This window comes from Lytechinus pictus, chromosome 3 (assembly GCF_037042905.1).
Source record: "Lytechinus pictus isolate F3 Inbred chromosome 3, Lp3.0, whole genome shotgun sequence".
In the NCBI taxonomy this organism is placed as follows: Eukaryota; Metazoa; Echinodermata; class Echinoidea; order Temnopleuroida; family Toxopneustidae; genus Lytechinus; species Lytechinus pictus.
The window spans coordinates 53,011,078-53,033,423 of NC_087247.1; the positions used below are offsets into that span (position 1 = coordinate 53,011,078).

Genomic DNA, 22,346 nt, shown 5'->3' on the forward strand with positions numbered 1-22,346 from the left:
AATCAGTCATGAATTCCAAAGTTTCAATCAATTCAATCAAAATAAAATGGACCTCATAAAATATGACTTTTTACATTAAGATGAGGTGATTGGCAGTAGAGTTCAGTGACTTAGTGTTTGAGTCCGGTTTAGCAGCCTTTTTCATGCTCTCAACACCAGCTCTCAACACCAACACTCGACGTGAAATCACCCAATAAAGCAGAAGTCTGAATTTTGTAATCCTCTCATAAAATCATTTACTCTTCACATTCATCTCTAAAACAGATTTGTCATATTTGGCTTCCCACGGATACTCTACAGGTGTAAACTGTGATTCAAGTAATTACAGATAATGTTTTTTAATTTGACTGAATTTGAATCAGATTGGTCTTCCTTTAGAGTCTAAAAAAGGAAACTGGTAGTATTACAAATCAAGAATATGAAGAAAAATACTTCCAAACTTGATATTCTTTTTGATAAATTCTTTGAGAGGTGATGCTTTTATCATCATCCAATGATCCTACAATCCATCATCCTATGATCATCCTCTGTGCTTTAAAATATTATTTTGCTGACAAATAAAAAATTATAATGGAGTTTTGCAAATGATAGAATACAGTACAGAGACAAAATATTTAAACTCCTCAAATAAACTAGAAAAAATTAGTTATCAAATGTTTCAAATGATTTACTATTTATGACAATCCTTCAACTGACAATGTTGCTTTAAATTGGCAGTCTGTATCCTCGGCTCAAGGTATAAATCATGTGTAAATACATTTCATGCAAATTTCACGCTTACATTCAATAAAGCAGCTCCATTGCTCTCTCTCCCTTATTAAACAGATAAAGTTAAATCTTCTCTAATTATCCATCATTATTTTGACATTCATAATTAAACACAAAGGCTCTGATTTTATAATATTCTAGACATCTTTATTTAATAAACTATGTAATATCTAAAATAGCAGGCACAAGCATTGCTTCATAGTTAATAAGAAATATTGTTACTATTCAGAGTGATTAAAGTAACGTTTCTTCTGTACACACTGATTTAGAGAGCTTAACATTTAAATGCACTCTTATTTCAAATCACTTGATCACTCAGGGTTAGAAGGCATTTTTGTAAATATTTCTACTTAAAGTTTTCAACATAGCTGTTCTAGTCTACACAAGTAATACAATACCAAACTGCCACTGCTATGAGTACAAATGTCCAATATCAAAGAATTCATGGCAACTTGAATGGACTACACATATAGAATAACTTGTTTTTAATCAAGGTGGGATTCTGAATTTTATAAATACATTTCAATTGTTCATTTGTTTATTTCAAAAATTTATTTTGGCAAGTGCATCAGATATCGTAAATATTGACAGAAAAACATGCAGCATTGATTCAATACATGATGATTTTCTTGCAATCACAGAAGTGGATGAACTAATCTTTCTAAATAAATGCGTTTATAATACAGGAATGTAAGGAAATTGTGCTTTACAAAATTTCTAATATAGGCCTATAGTTTCATACCCAATATTATCTATCCTAGATTCAAACTTTCTTGACTAAATTCAAACAACAAAAGAAGTACTCTAAGTGATTTTAAACACATTTCTTTTCTTATAATGTAAGTGACAAAGAAAATCAGAAAAATACATCTTTTATAAAATGATTTGTAATACTTCTGCTTTAAATGGTAAGACATAATGAATCCTCTTGGATGGGTTCCATGTACTGATATGACGTCAATTTGAATTGGAGAGCAAACAGAACAAAATTAATTTTAAAAAATGGAATAGAAATAAGTTAAAGCATTTTGAAGGTGATTCAATACAGCAACAGAGCTGACTTTGAAAACAACCAAGATGAATAATTCATTCACAAAAACACCATACATCATTACATGTGATGATAAAAAATACTAAGTTTATTGGGCCTGAATGACCTTTGATCTGAAATTTGTGCAAAATGATCAGTGTGACTCGATAACCCATGAGTCCGAGTTTCATGCATTAGATCCATTCACTTTCAAGCTTATGACATTTCAAAAAATACCCAAGACAATTGAATATTATGTCCAAGTTTCATGAACTAGATCCATATACTTTGAAAGTTGTGACATTTCAAAAATTTAACCTTGGTTAAGATTTCAATGTTGATAGCCAAAAAACATGGTAAATGTTCATTTATCATAAATGGCCTTTGGCCCTGGTCATGTGACCTGAAACTCGTGCATGATCAGTATACTAGACAGGACATAAATAACATTAATTATAAGAAGAGTAGACAATTGGTAATTAGAGGTTATCAAATAGAGAAGAGGATGTGGTCTTTAAAAGCAGGTGTTTGTACTCTTCTGCACATTGAAAGAAGCACACCGTTTTGATATTCTCTGGTCCTATCTTTATTTTACAGTACAACTACAATTACACAACCATCATATTTCAAAGAATTATTCACCTTAGCCAATTCCCTATTTCATCAGACATGCCCTTGAAAGAATAAGTAAATGTAGCCTTTAAAAAGAGATGCTTAAAACTGATCATTTCTTGTCTTGAGATTGAATGAACTGCCTGAAGATGATTGATATACATGTATGTTAATTAAAATTCATGGGAAAAAAGTGTATGCACCAAAATTACAAGAAGATTTTATTAAAGTCTGTTAAGAGTCAGAGGTACTGCACACAGAAAAGCATGAATGGCACAACTGGTGAACATATTTTAATTTTGGATCATAGCCAAGGTCAAAGACAATGCTTTGCAGTGGAATGCTCATTTTAATGTAATATTCTTCCTGAAATACTATGAAGAGAACTGAAACCTTAAGTTATTGTTTTCATCTTTACCACAAAAGGAGTTGCCCTTTAAAACAGATTCTACCGTTCATTGAAAAAAGATTGGAAGATTTTTTGATATTCTTTGATCCTGTATTTTGGCTGTTATTCATCCAGACTCGGCTATTCATCGGCCCTATCTCTCACCAAGTTTCACTCTTATCCTTCATCCAATTATCTGCTTTCAATCTTTTTCTTTTAAAGATAAATTCCAGTTCTGGTAACGATCTCAAAATGACTTTTTACAGAATCTAATATAATGACCACCCAAGTGTCTGTTTGTATAAATAAAAAATATGTGCCAAAGGATTCTGGAAGAAATTGTGTAATTGCTGAGAAATAAGCAAAATAAGCGCGGATTCGGTCACTTCCGTCGGGTCTTTATTCCAGCAATAATAATACACTGTCCCACGTGTGCCTATCTGTGTTGGCGATTTTCAGTGTGATCGTATTTCAGCTTAGATTTTATGATTTCACAAAGTTCAGTTTATGTAACTATACCAGATCTAGATCCACGATGATATAGTCTTACTTAACCTTGGTTTTACAGACTTTCTCACGAAATTAGTGTTTTACTGCAACTACTATCATTTAGCTTTAATCTTGTTAAATTCACAATTATTCACGACACCACTGAGGAAATAGCTATTCCAATTTCTTTTTAGTGTTGTTCAATAAATTTCATGCAGTACATCAAAGTACCTGTATATTAGCAGATTGCACTTTTGGTTTTATTCCACAATTATTCTCTAGATATTCAAATCATGATGAGATTTCATGGAATAACAAACAAATTATTCCAAAATAGTTCAGTTTTCCTGGAAGGAAATTTATTGGAAACCAAGACACTAAGAAAAAAAAGCAGAGTAAACTCAAATATATTACAATACTATATCAAAGTGAATATGGGCTCATTTTCAGACATTGTATAATCATGCAAAAATGAAATCTATAATAAATACAATGCAGCATAGATCATGAGTATAACTAGAATTGTATTCCATCAATAAAATATAATTTGTTTTAATACTGACATATAAATGGTATTCACTGTACAAGCATTTATGCATGTTGTAATGAGCTTCCATACATCGAGTTCTCATTCATAAAATATTGATAAATTCACATCATGCCACCAGAAAAGTATGACAAATATACAATTTTGAATTGTTTAAAACATATTTGCCAATATAACATATTGTTATCAAAATTATGACTCACTCAGCAGAATTAAACAAATAAAATAAGTGCATCAATAAAATATCTTTGTAAATAAATTTATGATGATTATATCATATCAACTAATGAAACTAATAAGTATTTCATGTCAATATTTGCAAGATTCAACAGGTTGTTAGTAAATTAACAAAACACAAGAATAAATATGAACAAATATTCCAGTTGTTTTCTTGACATTAGAATAAATAATGATTTCATTTGTAAATATCTCATAAAATCTGTTGACAAAGCTGGTACATGATAGGGTAAAATAAATACCACTTGCTTATTACAGTTCAGTTTAATGATTTGTATCCAGAGCACACTTATTACATGTTACGAATACAGAAGATATTGTCCTTGGCCTTCTCCACACACATCATGCTGGCATCCTTGATCTGATGTTTGACGATGATGATGGTGATGATTATGATGAGGATGGTGACGATGATGATGGTGATGGTAGTTATGATAATGATGGTGGGTGGTGATGATGATGCCAAGGATATTGATGACAGACTAAGATGATGATGGTGATGACATCGACAATTGAGATGATGGAGGAAATTCCTACGACAATGATATTTCAGTTTCCATGGTTAAGCCGTCTTCCGTAGTAGAGTCTAGCCAAAGCATTAGGGTGGATTCCCAGATTGTAAGCCATAATGATGAGAGAGTTCAACACCACAGTCTGTATTGTATAAAGAAAATATTTTGTGAATGCCACTATGAATAACTTTGAAAAACCTCACCAAAGGAAAAACCACTAAGATCATGCCACTAATAGAATGCACTGTATCTGTAAAGAGGGTAAAAACTGGCCAGGGATCCAAAGGCATTATGAAGCTGCAATAAAAATGATACTAGTAATACATATATTGCAGCAGTGCATTGCATGATGCTTACAAGATAAATCAACAGTAACAAAAAAGCTGTGATCTCAAGCGAAAGATATATTTCTTGTTTCATGATTAGATTTCAAATTGGTCAATCACAGTTCACTAATAGGTAATAATGTCTAAGCCAGAATAAATGAAATAAAATGATTCAAAACTGTGAAACAGGATAATTAGACCAACATAACAAAAAAACTTTGCAAACAAAAAATAGGTAAATTGTATTTGAAGATAATATGTGGTGTACAAATCCTTGGCATGACGGTTTTTCCTTTCAAGACTAGACATATTCTTTGCTGCATGCATTCCAAATTCAGGTCTATGCCATTACCAGAAGAAAAAATGATGACACCACTAACCTCTAAACAATGATATGACCTTTAATCTCATGACCATGAATCTACTCAAATCATTGTCCCTTCAATATGCAAATATTAATCAAGTTTGTTGTTGACCCATCAAACAGTTCAATTTTTGCAAGAAGAAAATGTTTCAATATATGTAATGACCTCTGTGACCTTTAACCTCATGACCACAAAAAAATCAGATCATCAGCACAATGTATACTTGGACCAAGGTAGAATTTGATCCATCAATTAGTTCTTTAAGTGGGCAGGGGTAAAAAAAATGTAAGACTTTAAAAATGTAAACCCTCCCTATCAAACAGGACTAGATATTATCAATCAGGACTTGATATTATCAAAAGATTAAAAATATTTCAATACAACTCCAATTTAAAATATTTCATTCTGACCCTCTACTAAATATTGAATGGACTATGTCTATAGCATAATATGATATAATAACAGTGCTTCTCATCAAATCAAACTTGCAGATTTCATGATTTTTACAGTAGTTGAAGTTCTCAATAACTGCAAACTCCAATTCTTACCATAAGATATCCATGTCTTGCATACCGCCTTGATGATGTGATGGCCTGCTTCCCTTCTACAATCTGGATATGTCCTTCTCCTTGAAGTTTGCACACCTGAAAATAACCAATGAACTTGCAGTCAGAGACACACCAATAAGTCACTCACAAATATTCATATATGGGCAACAAAGTCAAAAGCATACATTCCAGGTATTTCATAATCAATAATTGTAATCCTTACCCAAATAAGATTTCTAATAAAACAGGCTGGTATTTTTTAGTTGAATTTAAAGTAACAATTGTTACTGCATTAGAAATTGAATAATTTTTGTTGCAAAATAAGAAATGAAAATATGGTCAAGTAAATAAGTATATTACCATCACTCTGCAAGTTTAAAGAATTTAATCATCGGTAAAACAAATCAAATTTTGGTGGAGATTTCAACATATTGCATTAGAAATTGAATAATATTTGTGATCTATTGCTGCTTATATTTTATATGTAACTTCTAACATTCATATTCAAAATATACTATAGAGGTATGAATAAAGGAGTACAAACCATTTCATAATCTTCCATGATTAAATAATCAGGAAACATAGCAACACTTTTAAATATCGCCCTTGACATGAACAAAGCTTGGTCTCCATATGGAAGCTCTGTATAAAGGGTATACAAAATATGGTGTATGAAAAAATACTATACATGTATCATGAAATGTCAATGAGTATTGCATACACACACACCCACACTCAAAATCTTTTACCAATTGTACATGATCAGAAGTATAAACAATAATTAGTGTATCCCTTGCTTTAGGAGTTCTCAATTGCATTTTGCACCCCCCCCCCACCCACAAATACAAAAAGCATGTAAAAAAAAGGGGGAGAAGTGACAATTAGCTTCTTGTCTTGAGCACTCTGTGGACTGGACACTAGAGCTTTAAGAAATTGCACTTTTATCATTTTATACAAATTCAAAACAAATAATATTATGTAAGTGAAAAAAAACCACACAAATGAATAAATTGACAAAAGATCAATGTAATACAAGGGCCACATTCATTAACAACACTTTACTTAGGCTAAGAACAATGTTGTTGAGTTTGAAATGAATTAGCATTGCAAAATTTCTGTTGCAATTTTATAATTGATAGATAAACTTGAACTCTACAAAAATTAGTTCACACTTCTTCTTGCTAGAAGCAGATCAATAATCCATGTCAAACTTACAATCAAATACAATATTTATGATTGACGGAGGATTCAAAAAAAGGTTTGCAACTGATCACAATTTCTTGCAACAAAAATAGTAAGAGGAATCCCCAAATTGGAGGTACTGTTCTGGGGCCTGTTGCATAAAACTTTTTACCTGAGAAAACTCTAGTAAAAACTGGAAACTAAGGTTAGTCTGATTTCTGCCATTGACTTTAACACAGGGCAAAAACTCCGGTAAAAACAACCTGAGTTTTCTCAGGTAATTTTTTTTTATGCAACGGGCCCCTGATATGAAATTAGAATGATGAAGACGTGTTGATACCACTTCAAATCACGCGGGGCTTTTATAAAAAATGATTGCAATTGTATTAATATGTCACTTGCTACTCATAAATAGAATGGTGATGACAATATTCGGGAAATTTTTTTTTACAAAGGAAGTTAAGGAGACTTTTCCTTTCCAGCAGAATACCATTGTATAGCTACCAAAACAGATGACAGCATCAAAGCAAAATCAAAATTATATCCATGATAAGATAAGATAAGATTGCTTACCAAATCTTTTTGCCCTCATATTGGTTCCCCATTCCAATACCTTCATTTCAAATTCAAATAGTTTTGAATAATCAAACTCAGACCTGAGGAGGAAAAACAAAAAATTTTATTCAAAAATTTTCACAAGTGAAATAATGTTAAGATATTAAAAGTTCAAATATATTTAGAAGAAATATAATGGATTTATAGAGTGCTTTTCCACAGGATACAAAGTTCAACTATTATTAACCAGTTTTAGTGAGCTGCCACTTCATCAGCAGCACTAAGTGATTTCAACAAAACAATCATACTGGGTTTGAGTGAAGCATGATGTGGGATTATTATTATTATGTTTGGCATCACCTGTGCCTGGGAGGCAAAAAGCGAACTGAATCACTATGACCCGCAGGTCTCTCCTCCCGATATAACTGATGGGGGTAGTGCAGGTGGACCACTACACCAGGGTTTCCCCCTACTCTTATACGAATAGTGCAGTTGGTTCTTAACGTGCAAAGGTAGTGACTCTCCTCTACACGGGGCCTTCATTTAACGTCCAATCTGAGGGACGGAGTGTTTTCCATTGTAACATAGCCTGCATCCATGAAACATGGGAGAGACGTTTACACACAACGCACTGGCTTCAGTCATCCGCCCGGGGTGGACTCGAACCCACGATCTTTGTTTTGACGGGCAGACGCGTTACCGACTGAGCCAACAACACTCTCGATTGTGTATAAATTTCTTGCTGAGCTAAAACATGCCATGGCTTTTAAAAGTTATTTCCTCAAAATTAAGTAATACTATGCTATTTAATTCTCAAGTATCGATAGGGTAAAGTGTTCAACTCTCATATTTGTTTTACAAATATGATTACAGGCGGATTGAATTAAATTATGACTCTTATCTAAAAAGCACCAATCTACATATGTTACCTCATGGGAGGCACTGATGAGGATGGAAAATCATTTTCATTCTACCAAAATATCTGCTCATTTTTCTACTTGTACCTAGGAAACAAATAAAGGTGACTACATGCAGTTACAAGTAATTTGAATTTTACATGTACTGAGTTCTGAAAGATTAAACAAAGGGAAGTCCACAAAATAGTCTAATCAATAAAAGATAAATAAAAAGCTTGACAAAAATCCATAAGCTATGAAGAGCAAAAAACATCCTTACATACTAAGAAGTATTCTTTAAACAAGAATAAAACAAAAGATAGGCTAATGGACAAGTTACAAATCCCTGTTGAGCAATCCATGTTTAACACAAATCAAGTTTTCAGAGCTACCAGGGGTAAATTTGCAAAGCAAAGGGTGATTCAGCTTCAGAAGATATCAGAAGTAAGACTGAAATTCATTGGAAGTCATTAAAGAAATGTCAGATGATCTCACACTTAGGGGGTGTTGCAAGAAAATAATTGCAATTAATTATTAATTACAGATGCAAATTTACAAGTGATAGATCAATTCTAACCAAAGTGATTCAATTAATACTTGTTAATGCAAGAAGCAGATTATCAATTTACTGTAAATATGTGATGAAAAGCATGACTTTCAATTTACTTTGGAACCTAAAATTGATTGGCGATCAATTGAAAGTTTCTTGCAACACCCCATTAGAAACATAATCTGATTAGAACAATATTCTTTTTGATGTCAAATCTTGACATTGGCTAATGGTATCCTCTCACCTTTCAGATTCTGAGCAATGGTTACAATCCAGACTAAACTCAAATGCCCCTGCACTCACTCCAGGAGTAGAGAGAGTAAGAACCACTGAGGCATCAAAACCTTGAGGTAACTTGGTGTCAGCATGTAAGAAAAGAAAATTGTCTCCTTTTGAAAACATAGCACCTTTGTTGAGTTGTCTACCCCTTCCTGCAATGGAGATATAAAACCATATCAATTCTAGTATCTCTCCTTTATTGTACAAAATTAAAATGTTCAAAGCTCATGTAATGAAAACATAATAATTTCATATGCAAAATTTGTGGGGTTATTTACAACAAGACATTGACAATTTCTACAAATCCGACCAGGGCTGCTGCAGAAAACTAATGTTAAAGGAGAATGAAACCCTTGAAACCAGCTGAATCCATATCAAAGAGAAAAATCAAAAAAACATATTGTTGAAAGTTTGAGGAAGATTGAATGAATAATAAGAAAGTTATGAGCATTTGAATGTCGAGATCACTAATGCCATGTAGATCCTCCAATTGGCAATGCGACCAAGATCTGTGATGTCACACACGTACAACTCCCTCATTACTTTAGTACTTATTTCACTTATATTGTCACTTTTATAGAGTCTATCACAAGGTGAGGTGTTCTCTTTATGAGAGGACAAGTACAGAGGTTTCACAACATTATATCATTGATGAATCGTTTGTCATATGATTAGAATGACCAAAAAGAGATGTTTTGGGGTATATTTTCAGTGTCCAAAAGGGGAGAGTTGTTCATCTGTGACATCATAGATCTTGGTCGCATTGCCAATGGGAGGATCTCCATAGCATTAGCGATCTCGACATTCAAATGCTCATAACTCTTCTATTGCTAGTCCTATTTTACTCAAACTTTTGTTGATCTTATTCTTTGATTTTTCTGCTTTCACAAAAGCTAACTTGCTCCAAGAGTTTCATTCTCCTTTAAGAGTGACTAAGAATTTATGAATAAATGGAATAAGTAAAACTAAAAGGTTTCTAAACCATTCTAGTCTCATAAGTTAGTTTAGATAGGCAGATCTTAATTAACATCATTACTCGGAACTTGTCTTTATAGTTCAGGATGGTACTTGCCTTGATTCAAATCCAATTATTTGATTTATAATCAATTTTTTTTTAAGCTTTGGACTGCTACCTCAGCACTAATATTCTATTCATTCATAAAATGATGCATAATAGCTTTAACACATATCTTCCTGATGTTGTGAGTACTCGGTTTGACTGCAATAAGCATTACAGTTACCCAAGCCAAAACCAGAGCAATAAAAGTTCTTTAGAAGTTTATAGAGATACTGGCTAAAAATGTTACATGCAAAACCCAAGAACACTATATCATTCTTATTTTCATGTCCATCGTCAAATTTCTTACCTTTTAACCCAGTTACAAGTTTTATAGGGACTCTTTTATTGTTTTCTGCAAATTCTGTCACAAGTTGTTGCGTGTTGTCCTCACTGCCTCCATCACATACGATGATCTCTATAAAATTTGGAAAAGAACATCGCTAAATGGAAAAAAGGAGAGAGAAAACAAAAATACTGTACATGTATATTCATTTCCCACACATTAATTGCCACATTCGGAAGGTCATGCTAAATCATATGTGAGGGGCAAAATGACCTAAAGATGACTTCACTTTTACTCCTCAATATTAGCTTCGAAGCTCTTTTCCATCTTAACCTTAAGAAGACTGGGGGGGGGGGGGCTGATTCAGCCCCCCCTCGACATTTTTCGCGATATATCTGCCGCGCGAATTTTTTTGACCGCGTCACTCGCTGACTTTTTACTTTCAAGTCTCGCGCAACTTTTGAGACCAAAATTATGACCCCCGGGTACGCGGTTCCGAAATTACACAACATTTTGTAAGTGTATGCAGACCCAAAATTGCTCAAAAACGTAAATTGTGTACAAATCTAATGCAAATAGTGTTTTTAGCCAAAATTCATAAAATGTTTCATATGCTTTCTTTTACTTCTTAAAATCAATTAATTTTCTCTTGTTTATGGTCAAAATAAAGTCTCTGACAATTTCCATTGAAAACACAGTAAAAAACAAAAAGTTGAAAAACATAGAAACACATAAGAAATTTAGAAAACAATAAAATACATAAAAAAATAAATGTGATGTTGACATTTAAAAAAAAAAATTTAATCAGATGCCTATAAAGAGTATGTGAAACAAAAATTAGCATTTTAGGGGCATTATTTTGTTAATTAGAGCAAACTTATGATTTTACTAGGCGTCGAAATAGCCCAGGCTATTTAGGGTTAAACATGTTATGTGCATACCAGTAACATGTACAATGTTATGAACATTCATCTCATCTACATGTACGTAGGAAAAAAAATCATGGAAAGTCATATGAACGTGTACAAGTTGCATCACCTACTCCAAAAGCAAGGTAAGTGATCAATTATGTAATTAATTACTTTTTTTCGGTAATTGTAATTGAAATTTTTTGAAAGGGAAAGTAATTGTAATTGCAATTGTAATTTTTTAAAATGTAATTGACGTCTATTACTGTCAATTACTTTTAATTGCATTCAATTACTTTATAATAACCTCACTTAATTTATGATTTGATTTCATGACCTTTTTCATGTCAACTGCTTCAGCATCAAAGAGTGTAATAGGCAGAATCCGTGCACTTTAACATAAACCTTCACTTTGTCAGTTCCTATTATGTTGAAATGTATGGTGCTATGTACAGAATACAAATTGATTTCATTTATGACTTCTAAAGAAAGTAATTGAAATTTGAATTGTTATTGACAAAAGTAATTGATAATTGTAATTGAAAAAAAAGTAATTGAATTGAAAAGTAACTGTAATTGATCATTTCTTCAATTATATAATTGTAATTGAAGAAAGTAATTGAGCACAACTCTGTCCAAACGTAAAAAAAAGCAGACCCATTTCACAATCTGTATATCTCCTATACAGTTATATTTTTTTTCATGGAACAGTATTTATAATACCTTTAATCTAACACAATCATAATCAGTATTTGGTCAAATATAAAATCAAACATGCCACTAACCTCTGTTACATTTTGGAGTGTCTGTTGTATAAAAGGAGCTTCATTAAAAACTGGAATGATAACAGAAAGGAATGGTGTCCTGATTTGATCCACTGTATACCCTGTAGACCTCTCAATTTCCACTAAATCTTCTATAGTATCCTACATAGCAAAGTGAAACACACAGGCAGCATGTCACTAGATGGGTTCAGTTCAGCACAAAGTCAAACAAATCATCTCTATCAATTTTCACTACAGTTAAATTTCAACGATTTATAAGCAGAAAATTATTGTAAGTGATAGTGATGGAACAAAGAATAAAGTTCTAAAGCACTCTTGATATTTTAATTGCCCAACTTCAAATGAAAAACTTTGGTATTGTTTCATCTTATTATCCAGTATAGTGCACTGTGGGCCTTGCAATATCTATAAAATAGGTCACTGTCATTTGCGTTACATCACAACATAAGGGTGCTGGGAATTCTTACCACATCTTGCAATATTCTAGGGAGTATCTCTAGCCTCACTTGACATTGTTGGGCAACTTTTCTTTGCTGCTGTAGAACTTTACTTGTACCCCACTCTATATCAGAGCTCATGAAGAGAGGATCTAGTTGGGAAGATAGATCATATGAACATGAGTAGCTTAACAAAACAGTTAATATACTTTTCTTACACAAATGATATACTAAGTTTATAATAATAGAATCAGATACTCAAGAAGGCAATAGATAGAGACAAAATACGTGGCTATGCGAGATAGAATATGTATATTTCTATGAAACAATGTTTGAAAATATAATAAACAATAGAATACATTTGGCATGAATATTACTTTTTTTCTTCAAAGAAAATCTCACCTGAATATACTTTTATCCCAACAGCATCCCTATCATGTGAAAGATCTTAATACGTTCTCTTATTTGATACCAAATTTGTCATGGTAGTATTTATATTTCTGAAGATATAGTAAATTTTACGATATTTGGCAAGCGAACAAATTTCACTGAATTTCATGGGTGTATGTAAACTTTTGGCCTCAACTGTATAATGGAGAGAAAAGTTCCTCAAGCAATGTTCATATGGAGGCATTGCAAACTGCCCCCCCCCCCCTCATACCCGGTAAGAATGATGAAAATTTCTCACTAAGATCTATAGATTCTTCTCCTTCATTCTGACTGAGTCCTACCAGATAGTAGCCTCCATCTTTAGCAGGTCCTAATATCATATTGCACGTTCCAAGGGATAATTTGTCAAAGGTAGAGCAGATTGTGTCAGCATCAATTGCTGGAATATCACTCCCAATCTGTGATGTAGTCAATATAAATAGATAGCACAAGTTGATGATGAAAGGCCAAGTTCTACCAATAATGATGTGCTTGACACAATCCCATGTTAAAATAAACCTGAACTGTATTATTACTTACTATGATTTATTATTCAATACTTAACATTTTATCAGAAATTTCTACCACTCTGCAATTATTTAACACTATTCCATAGCATAGAGTGAAATTAAAAGGCAAAGGTGATAACTTGTCAAGGCAAAAGTTATGGGTGTCATCCAAAGGTTGTAAAGTTATCATTTTCATGAGAAATGCAAGATATTTCAAAACAATTGTTAACCTCTTATCTTATTTCACCTTTGAATACTTATATGACCTCTGACCCCATAATTCAACTGTGATTACTTAATAACTATGTCTACCCTAATACATACATGTAGAGAAAAACCGGACAAGCATAGTATTGAACATTAAATCAGAATCAAATTGAAAATAATAAAGTTACATGTACATCATTTTCAAGGTTTCACAAATCAGTGATATGCATGTGAGTTAGCCAGCACTGACATTCAAGAACCTGTAGATACTGTGTACACATTAAATGAGGAACTCTTGTAGGATGCCAGATGAATGTCTGGAAATCCTGTAGAATGACCAATTTTGGAGAAGGAAAAAACACTGAGCTGTGTGGCATGAAATAAAACTACAAGTATTATCAACTGGCATCTAGGCTCTCATGATTCTCATCAGAACGTTAAGAAGCAGTTCACCTACCAATATAACTCTCTGCTTCTTCCTAGCAAAGGCAGCATGGAATGCATTGACTATTCTCTCCCCTAATCCTAGACCAGTCTGCTCAGACCAGCGACATCTTAGTCGTCTTCTGCGATGGCTACTTAGCCAGTAGTTGACTTGTTTCCTTGAGCCTCCAGTGTACTTGATCTCAACTGATACCCACGGTCGCTTGGCTTGCACCAACTGAAGAACCTCTAGAATATGATTGGTCTGAGAATCAAATGAAGATATGAATGTCATTTTAAGTAATCATTTACATGCAAATGTAGCTGAGTTCAAATTTTCCTCACGTTTTTTTCTCCATCCTGTATATTGCAAATGTATACTATATACATTTTTTCCCTGTCTTACACAAAATACATATACAGTCAATCTAGAAACTGGCATCACTTGTTGTGAAATGTGAATATAGGCACTTGTGAAGCTATGGCAAACATTATGACATTAATTCATTGAGTGTACTATACATGGATGCTTAATGGATATATTGCTCATCAATTGACTTCTGCATTCATAGTATATCATAAAAATACATCAAGGTAGTAACCAAATAACTATAGATACTTTAACATCATTCATGCAGTTATATTAGATACAAAAACTTCTGATGCTACCCTTCTTTTTACATATTGATTTAAAAAGGGCCAAGTTAAATCAAATTACAAAGACACACATCAACCTCTTAGCTAGCTCCTGTACAGCTCACAGTCATTATGATATTGTTTACAAATAATATTAAGCTGAATGCACCTCTTACTTATTAAGAACACTTATTCTATGTCAAGATTGCCAGAGTTGGGTTTTTCTTTTAAAGAGAATAAAAACTTACATAACTACATGTGCATTTGGGGTAGAAAAAAAGATAGCTATGAAAAAAATATACTGGTATTTTCTTGCTTTCCCCACACTGAAACAAAAATGATACTCATCTTACAAAACAATTTCAAGTTGATTTTTATTTCAAACTTTGAAATATAACAAGACTATCTGCCCATAAGAATTATATTACTAAGTACACTTAGACTGTAAGCAAAGAAGTGTAACTAACCAAGCACAGCTGCAGAGTTGCAGCTGCAGCTTCCCCGAGATCTGGAATAAGTCTTGTCTTTGTGGTACCAGGTTCTGGGTAGCGAGTAAAGACAATAACATGCTCACTTCTGAAAGACATTCCAGCTCGTCTTCTTCTCCTCAGCCTTCCAATGAAGATAGCTAAAGTCACTACAACTGTTGTCAAGATCACAGAGATAACCACTGAAACCATGATGGCAACTTGGCAAGCCAAAAATGTGTCAAACTGCAATTTGATGTCTGATAAGGTGGGAAAAGGGAGAGAGAGAAAAAAAAAACTAGAATTTTAAAACCTCATGAGGACGAATTAGGTGATCTGTCTTTGATTCTCATGATCACGAATACAATCACCATGTTTATTGAGATCAATATGATCATCATGATGAAAACTGAACTTTCCTTACAAAAAAAATGTGTTAAATATTCTTGAAAAAGAGGAAAATGAGAAAGTTGTGTGAAAAAGTGTAGGTCATACATATCATATTAAAAGGGATTTTAAATCTCTTTTATTGTCCAATGATTTATTTTATATACATTGTAATGGTCATAAAGGACCGTTTGTGAAATGTTGAAAAGAAACAAAAAATAAAAAAAATTATCATGTTCACCCTTGGGCTCGAACCGTGGACCCTTGAGACGCAAGTCTGATGCCTTACCAATTGAGCTACACTATTTCCCATAGACTTTACACATAAGCAAATTAAGAGGATCTCTAACCCAATATTGGAAGTGAAATACAGGCATGATCCCGGCATCTGATCAGAAAATGGAGACCACAATCGCGATAGCTTAGAATCTCAGCTAAAACATATTTAAAGCTCAGAGAAATATGACATAAAATCATATCTAAAACATATTTAATATCCCACTTGCACTCTGTAATGTTAATTTATCCACTTTAGTTGTTTGTATCCGTGTAATATTGTTATTTTTTTAATGAATTACTTTGTTTGCTTAAAAAACTATGATCATTTCTGTGTATTGAATATTGTATATTGTATCACGGCCCCTTTGAAAAACAGCTATGCTGAATGGGCTTTTAACCGTGGTGAAATAAATAAATGAAATGAAATATCTCCCATCCATACTCTTATTAGAATATAAAATTGGGGGTCAACGGACTTCCTGAAGAACTATAATGAATTTTGTACAGGCATGTTTTTGCACATATATTGTCTATGGTCAATGCACGTGCGCATGCTGTAAACTTTGATGGAGGCTAATTCCGTTATTACTTGTCGTGATCAAGGTATCAAATTGCTCAGAATTATATTATCCATGCATTGGTATGAACAACAAGTGGAGCGCCTCTGGCAGTCTCACCTGCATCACGCAATTCAATATAGCAGCAGTGCTAAATTTGAAACTACTATAAAATAATTATTCACAAAAAACAGAAGTACCGATGGGCGATGGTGATATTTTTGACACGAGATATGGTGATTTAGGTAAGAAATTTTCACTTTTTATTCGAGATTTTGCCCATGTCACCGAATGATTTTGTAGTGTGGGAGTGAGTGAATGTGTACTGTACATGTTTAGAGTGTGTTGGTGAATTTAGTGGAATATTGCTGAGTCTGCTGAGCGGCCGCACATCATTCATCGACCCCCGGCCACGCAGTTACTCTATCTATGTCAAAATATTTATTAAAAAAGTCCTCAAGGCTAAGTTTTGTCATAGAATCTTTTTTAAAGTGGAGGGGACATATGGAAGTCTTTCCAGCGCTGATACCGGCCCGGTAGGGGTATTTTAACGATTATCAGCCAATAGTTCGACTAGTCTAGACTCACAGACCCTTTACTGACTAAATAAACCGATGTCTATGGACAATTACACGCACTAGATCCTGCTCGAAATTTGACGGAATAAAGCCATATTTTGGAATGTATTTTTACTCCCCCATCATATATGTTCTATATTTAATATGGCTAGATATATTATTCTGAACCTTCTCCATATTTTTATTTTCAATTTTAGTGGGGGGTGCATATGGAACTCTTACCTCAGCGCTTCTCGCTAGCATAGCGGGAAGAGGTCTTGACTGCAGATATATAAAAGTAATCAAAACGAGGTGAGTTCGAGTCCCAACTAAGCCTAACTAAGGCTAAGCCCAGCCCACTCACACTATTGCGAGGTTAGTATATGCTATACAGACCTCGCACAACCAACGTGTTTTTGTAGTGGATTTTAGAGTTGTCGTTAACATCGCTTCATAACGTGAATGATGTTAGCCGAAACCCATTCCGCTACTCACCAGGGCTTTTTCTGGTAAAAAGCATTCCATTTTCAATTTTTAACATATTTTTTTAATTTAAAAAGGACACAAAAAAGAGCAAAATCGCTTACCTCCGCCTGGACAGTGGCTTCGCACGTCTCTTCCACAGAAATAAAAGGAAGGTCGTTGGTGGCGCTAATACAGTTCACAACCTTAATTCAGCTTGGTGGTATTTTTATAACTAGATTCATGATTCATTGTATGCGCAATTCCAATAATTGTTTGATAAAATAGAGACCCTAATAAATCCATAACTTAAAAAACATACTTTTTTATTATTTTTGCTGACAATAATACTTTTTGGAAAATATTCAAACCGATGACAAATTAAACAAAAAATATAGAAAATTCTATGTACCTTGAACAAAGCCCCGCAAGTGCTACCGTTCGTTTGTCAATTAACGTTCCACCAAAGTCTTTAATAACAGTAAAAAGATTGAACACTTTGCCGACTTCGCGTAACGCTTTGCATCGATTTACGTGTAAGATAATTTTTGTGTCTAGTCTTTCAATTGTAGTGTCTTTGAGTTTGATATGAAGATAAATCTCGCGCCCTCTTTCGCTTATTAGACAAAAAATATGAGAGCTACATGTAGAAAGGTGGCTTTCGTATTTTGTCAACGAGAAGAAAAATCAACGCTTAAATGACGCATTTTGAGGGATATTCATCAAATTTTGAGTAGGTAATTGACTTCATTTCGTTTGGTAAGTTTTGTAGGACTTCATTCTGTAAGTCCTCGTTTTAATTTTTCATAGAGTAACGTTATTTGTTGAATGCGCCGTGCCTTCAATTATTCTGTAGTCGGCGGCAGAGATGTAGCCGTGGCGTGGGTGAGCCAAGCTCAGCCCCATCCCAGGGCCAGGCCAAGGACAAGGTAAGCAACACGCCAACAGTAAAAAATGATAGAAAAATCTGAGGTGAACGTACCGGCACTCCTAGTACCAATGAGGTCCAAACATTAACATGTATAGGCGACATTACCCAAATTATGGGTTGGACAATGCTGTTCTGATTTCCAACCCAAGACTTTGGTAAATGTACGCATTAATACAAGTTGCAGTGTTAAGATATAACTTTTATTTGGTCGCATTTAATTGAGTAAGTTCTAAATATAGTTGAAATTAAAATGGATTATTGTTAAACTTACATTTCAGGCCCTTTTTGTTGATTTTCGGTGAGCGTTCCACACACCTGCGACGAGTGATCAACTCCGAAGTGATACGCGTACTGGTCAGCTGATCGGTCAGGTGATCGGTTGGTTATCTTTTTGTCAGACGTTCATAATTTATGTTAAGCGTATCAATCTTCAGTATCTTGATTTCAAAGCATTAGTATTGCAGAGAAAAGTCATTATTGATTGGAATCAGTGGCGGGGGGGGGGGGGGGGAGGGGGGGGGGGTTGGGGTGAGCATTTCTGCCCGTTCCCCCTTTTGAGATTTATAGTAAACATCATTTTGGAATTAAATATGTTGTTAATACTAGTTATGTGCCCCCCCCCCCTCATGAGAATCACGTACAGCATTATTTGTAATGGGGATATTTCGTTCATATTCTTTTCTCTTTTTGGCCTTTTTTTTTTATTGCCAAATTCAAAATTTTACTGGGAACAAATTAACAATATGACTTTCTATACATCACTTTTAGGGACAAACTTTTTTATGGGGGTGGGGGTTGGGGGCTTGCCAAATATAATCAATGGTGGAAAAAATGACCTTCTTTTTAGTGACAACTTTATAAAAAAATTGTCAAATTTTACGCGAGACAAAATGACCTTCGATCATTGCTATAGTTAAAACCTTTTTTTTTTTTTTTTTTTTTTTTTTTGAGGGGGGGGGGTTGCCAAATATCACGTGGACAAAATGACTTTCCCTTTTCTTATTTTTGTGGGGGGTGGGGGCTTGCCGAATATTACGCGGACAAAATGACTTTCATTTTGAGTGACCATTTTTTTTTTACTTGTCAAACTTTACGCGAGACAATATAATGACCGTTTTTTTTTTTTTAGTAAGAACCTTTTTTGGGAGTTGTCAAATTTTACTTAAGAAAATTCACCCCGCCCCCCCTACTTAATTTGGAAAATCTTGGATGCGCCTCTATATAGTTTGAATCATAATGAAGATTAAGATCATGCGTATATATAGCTTACATCCACGGCAGATAAGAGAAAAGGAATGAAGGAAGGAAAAGAAAGAAAGAAAGAAAGAAAGACAGAAAGAGAAAGGGAAGAGAAATAAAAGGCCATAAAAAAGCAAAAGGAAAGAAAAATGTATGCGAGAATAATTCCGAATGTTATGTCAAAATCTATTGCAAAATTGATATTTGTAATAAAAGTGACAAAGGTTTTGCTCGCTCGCCTCTTCATCTGGTAGGCGCGTAGCTAGGGGCGGTGCCCCCCGAAAAGGTCCCTCCCCCCAAAAAAAAATAAGGAGGGAATAGAGAAAATAAAAAGCGAAATGAGAAAAGGGGGATGTATATAACTTAGTTTATAATTGTTTTTCCTTTTTTTGGGGGGAAGGGGTCAAAACATTAACGTTATGTTTTCTATAAATAGGTCTAATTGCTAAATATCCAGAGTTATCGAGACCCACCTGCTGATATTGCACTGGAGGTACACGATGGAAGGGTTAGGCCTAGGGGCCCCCGAAAGTTCTACAACCAAGATAAAAAAGAAATGAAGGGAATTAATGAAAAGAAAAGGAAAAGTGTAAGTTAAGATATCTATCTCAAATTTAGATTTGCACGAAAATTTTTTTTCTCGCTTGCTTCACTCGCTTGGAACATATAAAGCAACTTTATTCCCACGCGCCATGTATGCCTACATTGGCCCTCTTTCTTTCTTTTATTTTATTTTTTTTTACTCATCACGCTACCGTACTGCCACACACGGGTTTGCCCTAATGATCGTGGACAATCATAAAAAATATCATTTTCATACCATGTGACTGGGAAATTTTTGGCTCCACCCCCCCCCCCCTCTCGATCCCTGTATCGATTTTGACTTGATAGGGGCCTATACCTGATGGAATTTGCTTCATTCAATATAAAATCATAACGGATAGAACGCCTTGAATACAGGCCAAACAGCCTAACGACATTGCCGTGTCACGTGACAACCAGTATTAAACGAGAATGTGCACAACCCTATGGCGACAAAATTTGCGCAAGTTCTGGACAAAAAGGCTTCAATACGCAAATACGGTACCCCAAGAAAAGACCAGGCGAGTACTATTTATACATTTTTTTCAATTTATTAATATCTAGAGTCTAATTTAAGAATAGATTTCGTCATGGAGCTCCATGGTAAGATCTAGTAATTAAAGTCCAACATTTAATTCGCGTGCACTCACTTTTTTAACACAGGAATAATAGTACTAATAAATAGCCTTGGTGCTTAGAGTGCGTACCGGAAGTCTCAACAATCTTTTGTTATTTTTGGTTGGGGGTGCATATGGAACTCTTTCCCATGTATTAAAGTTGGGGAAGGTTATACTTAATAACAAAAAAAATTCCGTCTTTCTATACATGGCCACCACTATGGATGGCGCAAGCGATATTTCAAACACATAAAGGATATATAATGATAACACGTGTTCGTGATACGTATATCTAAATTGCGAATGAGTCAAATCGCTAATTCGACGGCATCGCATCCATCTAATTCATGACCGTTTTGAGGGGATCTTCAGACTATAATATAATATACTAATGCCCTATTACAAAGCCAAAGATAGTAGCATAGTACATACATGTGTTGAGCCCGGCTCCAGCTACAATTAACCGAACTTCGAAAGGAGAGATCTTGAGTAACTTTGGAAATGAAATGAATAATAAAGTATTAAAGTAAACCCTCGGCTCGGTATACTTGTCGACAGTACAGCCTACGGGCGCAGGTCTCAATCACAGATATCACGTGACAATTTGCGTGTCTGCCATATTCTCATTTCAAGTCAGACACTTATAATTATTGTGCATGATTTATGACATGACCTATCGAGATGAACAACTTTGTCGGAACAAGGCGCGGATCGCCGCGGATCCAGGATTTCGTGGGGGGGGGGGGCAAATTTGACCTGATATTGGAGCCCCTGGGAACTTTTCGAAAAATGGCACCCTCTCCTTCCCCGCCGGGCCAACATAAGTGCCTTAATTAAATGCATGTTGAATTATCTTATTAACAAAAAGCAATTGAAGACCACTTTTTTAATGAAGTGTTCGTGCAGCGCAAAAATCCATAAATGTATGTAATATCACTTAAAAAAAAAGAATAAATGCGAGCCTGAGTGCGAAGCGCGAGCGATTTTCTGCCTTGCATTTGCAAGGGTTTTCAATTTTGTTTAACTTCTCAGAGTATAATATAAATTATAGGCCCTTCTAGAATTTTGTGAACAGGAGCTGCAATTTATTCATAGCTTCCTTGATACTAGTAGTTTTAGAATATCCTTCATTATTGATGACCTCTTGAAAATAGTGTTATCTCGACAGTGCATGGCGTAACAGCTAGCGGCGGGGGGGGGGACAGGCTGCCCCGGGCTGTGGCGTAGGCACCGGGAAAACGGGAGGGGGGGCGGGAAAGGGAAAGGGGAAGAAAAGGGGAAGAGCAATTAAGGGAGGAAAAAGGAAA

General features: G+C 34.4%; 1 protein-coding gene across 3 annotated transcripts; it reads right to left on the reverse strand.

Annotated features, from left to right (window-relative positions):
* Window positions 1–324: 324 nt before the first annotated feature.
* Window positions 325–21,695, reverse strand: LOC129257020 (uncharacterized). 3 transcript variants are annotated; one of them, XM_064097353.1, is made up of 13 exons: window positions 21,472–21,598; window positions 20,314–20,374; window positions 15,429–15,688; window positions 14,360–14,590; window positions 13,446–13,605; window positions 12,788–12,909; window positions 12,321–12,461; window positions 10,652–10,784; window positions 9,250–9,436; window positions 7,578–7,660; window positions 6,367–6,464; window positions 5,823–5,918; window positions 898–4,725 (listed from the first exon to the last, which is right to left on the reverse strand). In XM_064097353.1, the coding sequence occupies exons 3-13, from the start codon at window positions 15,639–15,641 to the stop codon at window positions 4,621–4,623; spliced, it is 1,569 nt and encodes a 522-aa protein (XP_063953423.1). In that variant the 5' UTR covers window positions 15,642–15,688; window positions 20,314–20,374; window positions 21,472–21,598; the 3' UTR covers window positions 898–4,620. The 3 variants fall into 3 exon arrangements, with proteins under 3 accessions (XP_054751226.1, XP_063953423.1, XP_063953422.1); XM_054895251.2 differs by lacking the exon at window positions 20,314–20,374 and having other exon boundaries at window positions 325–4,725; window positions 21,472–21,695; XM_064097352.1 differs by lacking the exon at window positions 20,314–20,374 and having other exon boundaries at window positions 13,419–13,605; window positions 21,472–21,607.
* Window positions 21,696–22,346: the final 651 nt, after the last annotated feature.